Here is a 6,616-nt window from a genome sequence, read left to right on the forward strand (position 1 = left end):
AGCTAAGAAGAGAAAAGGAGAGAGTGAGCGAGCAAGAAGCCGCCGGACAAGAGTAAATGTGGGACTGACTTTTAGTGGTTGGTGAGAGCTTGGTGAAATAAAAGGCTGAAAGACAGACGCCGAGCTGGGCTGACTGCTGCTGGACTAGGCAGTGAGATCAGCTGCTGCTGGGTCTGGTTCTGGTTGATCATGAGTAATGTAATCAGAGTAAATACTCGAGTACTCTGGTTTCAGAGTTTGTCTTCAGTCACTTCGTGTTGTCACATGCTGTGTTATCGTGTGTTACCTTGGTAACCAGCAGGTCATGGATGTAGTCGAGAGCACAGATGACTCCTGTCCTCCCACAGCCTGCACTGTGACACACACACACACACACACACACACACACACACACACACAGGAACAGATGCATGTTAGCCGTGCCATCGTTAGCAGGTGTTACCTGCTGCATATTCACAGCCTCCTGCTGTGTGTGTGTGTGTGTGTGTGTGTGTGTGTGTGTGTGTGTGTGTGTGTGTGTGTGTGTGTGAGAGATAAGCTGCCATATGTGTGACTCGTCCTGTTGAATGTTAATGACCATCTGACCTGTGATCTGTGCTGCTGGCAAAAACAAGCGTCAGTAAAGACGTGGAGTTAACAGCCGTTTAGTGTGTGTGTGTGTGTGTGTGTGTCTGTGTGTGTGTGTGTGTGTGTGAGTGTGTGTACCTGCAGTGTATCAGCAGAGGCGAGGTGTGTGTTCCCTGGCTGGTTCTGACTCTCTCCAGCAGGTCCAGAACTCCTGCAGCCTCGTACGGAACGTCGTGATCCGGCCACGACAAGAACTGATACTGAACCAGTGAATGGGTGTCCTGGAGGAGGAGGAGGAGGAGGAGGAGGAGGAGGAGGAGGAGGAAGAGGAGGAGGAGGAGGAAGAGGAGGAGGAGGAGGAGGAGGAGCAAGAAAGTAACCATAGCTACAGTGGTTGAAGCGACAAAAAAGCACTGGTGCGAGCGTTTTCTGTTGGCCTAGCCCTACAAAACCGCAACCCCAGCACAAACAACAAATGTCTGTTTTCCGCAGTTGCAATCTGACTAATACAAATGCGGATCAGCCTGTCATTTTGAACTCTAACCCTTAGTTTTACACTGACCTGGCGTTACTCCCTTTTTCGAGGCTTAACCTTGTAGAAATTGGGGGCCAGCCCTCCTTTGGAACGAAGCCATTCAAGGATTGCAATGAATCGGGTTTTTTTACGGTTAAATTTTTTTTTTGGGTTTAACTGCCTCAGATTTGTCACATGATTGCTACCTAAGCAACACAATTCTGCTTGTGTTGTTCTCGTGCTGTTGCCTGCATGCCTTCTAAGGTATGTTCTGCATACTTATAGTGTATGCTTTTTTCAATCACATAGGTTGCCTGTTACTGTAATCTCTGGCAGATGTTTGAATATATTTTAATGCCCTTACCCTGCTCAAGTAAAAAAAAAACAACAAAAACATGCCAATTGCCAAACAGCCAGAATAGAAAGGGATTGGCACATATAGAGGTTGTTGAGCTGTTTGGCAGACAGAGATTGTCTGGCCACCTAGCTTTGGGATAGGCTTCTCTGTCATGCCCAATTGGTTCCAGTCCGCTAGAAAACCAATATGACGTTTGGGGCCAGTGATGGCGCTGATAGCTAATGGAAAGGGAAGTGCTATTTGTGGTTTTAAAAGAGGCGCTTTTTCAACTCCCCAAAGCAGGAGGCAATACTCTTACACGAGAACGGAAACAAACAAAAAAAAATGCACGCGGCCACATCGCTCATACCTCAGGACAAATACCCCCAAACTGCTCTCGAGAAGGCATTTAACCCAGATGGCAATGGCGGCCTGAATATTTTAAAAAGCAGTAGTGCACACTTGTCTCTGTGGAAACTTTCCAGGCCCTGTCACTGCTGAATGACAGTGTGTTGTTAGTCAACCTGCCTGCTTAAATAACGTTTAGACAGTGGCAGTGGAGTGTTCACTCCAAGCTTTCTTACTGCGAGTAGTTATTAATGTGCTAATGATTTCCCTGCTGATAAGCTATTCTGCCCCACCCGGGAAAAGGACAGCATCAAAACAACAGTGATAATCTACGTGTATTTAGTGAGGTGTTCTGGTGAAGTGGGTTTAAGGATTAAGAGACTAAGAGAATACGATGCCTTTCTTTAGGTCCTATGTTTGCCAAATAATTCAGACGAATTTTGATTCCTTTAATCAAATCCCTAAAAGCACTTAATTTTCGAAGTGGACTGCTCCTTGGATGTCGCAAAAACAGAAGCAGGCGAGCATCCAGAGTAGTTGGCAGACCAAGTGCTCTGAGTAGCAGGGGGGCTTCACAACGATTGCTTTTTACCTTGCTTAACATCAGAGACTGTGGACTGCTTGCGAGACGCACAAGCTGACACAGAAGCCTTCAGTGCGCGTAGAAAATAGCATTATCCCATAGGCAAAGCCCATGTATTTTGGGCCCCACGACAACCTATTCTGTTCATTTATGGTATTTTGTTGCCCCTTTACTACCATGTTTGCCTCTTAATTAGGATACCTGGGTTCTGGTTGTTGCGTTACGTGGGAGCGACGTCTGCCAGCCAGCCCCTCAGAGTGTCGTTCCCGTTCACGGCAGGCCAGTCACGGTTGTGTTTTGATGTTGTACGTGGCCTCACAGGTGAGCAGTACAGTTTGTTGTTTGATGTGTGACATGTAAGTATGGCGTGGCAGCAGACAAGCGTTACAGTTTGTGTAGTACCAGTCGCGTAAGTATGTTATGTCCTTTGCCTTTTTTTTTTGTATGTCGGTACTTTGCCGGTCCGGCATTGCATGTTTGTGTCAAACGGATTTAGTCTTTTTACGCGTCTGGAGTAGTTCCGTTCTAAGGTGTTTTCAGCGTTGTGTTACCTGTTGGTACGTGGCCGTCAGAGTGTGTTACCTGTTGGTACGTGGCCGTCAGAGTGTGTTACCTGTTGGTACGTGGCCGTCAGTGTGTGTTACCTGTTGGTACGTGGCCGTCAGTGTGTGTTACCTGTTGGTACGTGGCCGTCAGTGTGTGTTACCTGTTGGTACGTGGCCGTCAGTGTGTGTTACCTGTTGGTACGTGGCCGTCAGAGTTCGGATCACCAGGTCTTCATTGGGACGAGTTTCCTCCTCCTGCAACATTTCAAATCAGCTGACGTCACAAATATAAGATTCAAATTTTAAAAACATGTTGGAGTGTGTGTGTGTGTGTGTGTGTGTGTGTGTGTGTGTGTGTGTTCTTACCGTGGACACAATGAACGGTCCAAACTCAGCTGACTGATGAAGTGGACTCCAGTAACACTCACACTTTTTCTGCAGAGAACAAAAACACGATCAGAGAAGATCTGAATATGATTATCATTGTTATTATTATTATTACTGTTGTTGTTGTTGTTGATGTTATTATTGTTGTTGTTGTTATTATTGTTGTTATTATTATTGTTGTTGTTATTGTTATTATTATTGTTGTTGTTATTGTTGTTGTTGTTATTGTTGTTGTTATTATTGTTGTTATTATTGTTGTTGTTATTGTTGTTGTTATTGTTGTTATTATTATTGTTGTTGTTGTTGTTATTATTGTTGTTATTGTTGTTATTATTGTTGTTATTGTTGTTGTTGTTATTGTTGTTATTATTATTATTATTGTTGTTATTGTTGTTATCGTTGTTGTACACTGTATTTAATAATGAATTCAGGTTTTTAATGAATGTCTGATGTCAGATGAACTCTTCGTGTCTTCAGTTTTACCTTTCCCATCTCCACCTCTCTGCAGGCCATGACGATCACCTGAAACACAAACATTCATCACGTGATTTATGAAAAAAGCGTCACGTGTGTTCAGGGTGTGTTTGTTTCTCTCACCTTGACGTCGTGCTGCCAGATCATCCTCCAGAAGTCCACGAGCGTGGCGCTCAGAGGAGCCTGAGAGGCGATGTACCTGCAGTCTGCTGCCGCCCCCTGCAGGACAAACAGCGACATTACAAGCAGCCAGGAGAGGAGGACAGGAGAGGACAGGAGAGGAGAGGAGGACAGGAGAGGACAGGAGAGGAGAGGAGGACAGGAGAGGAGGACAGGAGGGGACAGGAGAGGAGGACAGGAGAGGAGAGGAGGAGAGGAGGGGACAGGAGGGGACAGGAGAGGAGAGGAGGACAGGAGAGGACAGGAGAGGAGAGGAGGACAGGAGGGGACAGGAGAGGAGAGGAGGACAGGAGAGGACAGGACAGGAGGGGACAGGAGAGGACAGGAGAGGAGAGGAGGACACGTTCACCTCCTGTTGATCCACTCTGACCTGTGATCAGGTGAGCGTGTCTCTGTCTCTCTGTCTGTCCTCACACTGTGTAACTTTAAGAAGTACGTAACGCTTTACGGCACTAAGACACACAGCAGCAACTGTTTCACTGATTCTGGTGAAACTGGATCATATTTTATGCTCCAGGGCAGTGTTAGTGTTTGTGGACCACCAGGAGGTTTCCAGGCCCAGCAGTCAGCAGCTTCTATGGCCATGACGGACAAGAGTAAATGTGGGACTGACTTTTAGTGGTTGGTGAGAGCTTGGTGAAATAAAAGGCTGAAAGACAGACGCCGAGCTGGGCTGACTGCTGCTGGACTAGGCAGTGAGATCAGCTGCTGCTGGGGACCTGGATGATGATTGGCTGCTGGGGACCTGGATGATGATTGGCTGCTGGAGAGTCACCTTGATGAAGCTGGCGTTGATGTAGTCAGAGTCACAGTCTGATGTCAGCAGAGACAAAACCACCCTGGACTGATCGTCTACAAAGAAACAAAGAAACAAACGTGAACTCTGTTCTGAAGGAAGGAAGGAGGTGAAGACAGAGATGTCCCTACATGGCAGGATGTCTTTGTATCTGTTCTTCTTGATGTTTTCCTTCAGAGCTCCGGCCTCAGTCGTCAAACCCAGTTCTCTCTTGAACACAGAGGTCTGTGAACGCACCATCTGTCACACACACACACACACACACACACACACACACACACACACACATAAATATATATATACCTTTAAACTATCAGAGAAACTGTAAAGACTGACATCTGATCTCATAAGAAGCCCTTCAACCTCTGAGAAGCTTTGGTGAGCTCTAGTGGAGGCCAGGAACAACAACAACAACAACAACAACAACAACAATGATGATGATAATAAACAATAATGATGATAATAAACAACAACAACAATAATAATGATGATAATAAACAACAACAATAATAATGATGATAATACACAACAACAACAACAACAATGATGATGATAAACAATAATAATGATGATAAACAACAACAACAATAATGATGATGATAAACAATAATAATGATGATAAACAACCCCTTCCTGTTTTTTCCCTGCTTTCGCTTATCTCAAAATTTTCTTACTCGACCCTGTGATCAGTCTTCCCCCCCCCCCCCCCCCCCCCCCCCCCCCTCCCCGCGGACGCGCCCCCCCCCCCCCCCCCCCCCTTTTGTCCCACCTCTGTTCCTCTCCCGTTGTCTCAATACTGTATCACCCTTTACAGATTCAGTCCCTCCTTCCTTTCAGTACCGTATTTACCGTTTTGTCTTAACGCTTTTCAATCCCCGGTTTTTTACACTACAGTCATCCATCCTCGCACCAACTGTTTCACTAATCTGGTTTGAATGAAATTTCAAACTGGATCATACTTTATTGCTTCCTTTAGGGCTGGTTTCTTTTTCCCCATTCGTCTTTTCCCTTCCCCCTTCATGTGAGTTTCGCTCCCCTCTTTCTCAGCCTGCTTTCTTCTTAGTGCTTTTTAGTTTCCGTTAGTGTTTGGGACACCATTGCCCGCGGTTTTCCAGGTCCCATGTTCAGTACCAGCAGCTTCCCCCATGTACTTGACTGGTTAACAAGAGTAAATGTGGGATTCTCCTCGAATTTTAGTGGTTGTGGGACGAGCTTGGTGTGAAATAAAAGGCCGATTGATGAATGAAGGACTGCCCGACCGTGGCTGACCTGCTGCTGGATAGCGCAGTGAGACTCAGTGCTGCTGGGGAACCTGGGATCGATGATTGGCTGCTGGAGTTGGAGAGTCACCTGTTATTGAATTGCTGGCATTGACTGTATAGTCAGCGTCACAGTTGATTTGTCAGCACAGCAAAACACCTCTGGACTCTGATCGCTACAAAGAAAAAATAGAAAACCCAAACGTGAACTTGTTCTGAATGGAACGAGCGAGGTGAAGACAGAGTTATGTCCCTACATGGCAGGATGTGCTTTGTATCTGATTTCTTCTCATGTTTTCCTTCAGAGCTCCGGCCTCGAGCTCGTCGCTTAAACCCAGTTCTCTTTGAACCAGCAGCTGTCTCCGTGACACGCACAATCTGTCACACACAACACACATCACACACACCACCACACATATCAATATCATATATACCTTTTAAACTATTCAGAGAACCTGTAATACTGACACTGATTCTCAAAGACCAGCCCTTCAACACTTGAGAAGCCTTTGGTGAGCTCTTAGTGGAGGTTCAGGGAATGCAACCAACAACAACAACAAACATAATAAATATACAAATAACAACAACAACAACAATAATACAATAATAAATAATTAATAATACAC

The 6,616-nt window shown here is 45.6% G+C and overlaps 1 protein-coding gene across 3 annotated transcripts in view; it reads right to left on the reverse strand.

Moving 5' to 3' along the window:
• The window catches only part of ptpn18 (protein tyrosine phosphatase non-receptor type 18), a 17,887-nt gene that overhangs the window by 6,981 nt on the left and 4,290 nt on the right, over positions 1-6,616 (reverse strand). For all 3 annotated transcript variants that reach the window (XR_003461783.1, XM_027275562.1, XM_027275561.1), the window contains exons 2-9: positions 4,863-4,971; positions 4,711-4,787; positions 3,879-3,974; positions 3,765-3,803; positions 3,261-3,329; positions 3,087-3,149; positions 706-848; positions 287-353 (exon numbers count right to left, since the gene is read on the reverse strand). Coding sequence is in view for 2 of the 3 variants with exons in the window: in XM_027275562.1 (XP_027131363.1) it covers positions 287-353; positions 706-848; positions 3,087-3,149; positions 3,261-3,329; positions 3,765-3,803; positions 3,879-3,974; positions 4,711-4,787; positions 4,863-4,971 (663 nt within the window). In the remaining variant the exon portion in view is untranslated. The remainder of the gene's footprint in view (positions 1-286; positions 354-705; positions 849-3,086; positions 3,150-3,260; positions 3,330-3,764; positions 3,804-3,878; positions 3,975-4,710; positions 4,788-4,862; positions 4,972-6,616) is intronic.

This window comes from Larimichthys crocea, unplaced genomic scaffold (genome assembly GCF_000972845.2).
Source record: "Larimichthys crocea isolate SSNF unplaced genomic scaffold, L_crocea_2.0 scaffold148, whole genome shotgun sequence".
NCBI classification, from domain to species: domain Eukaryota; kingdom Metazoa; phylum Chordata; class Actinopteri; family Sciaenidae; genus Larimichthys; species Larimichthys crocea.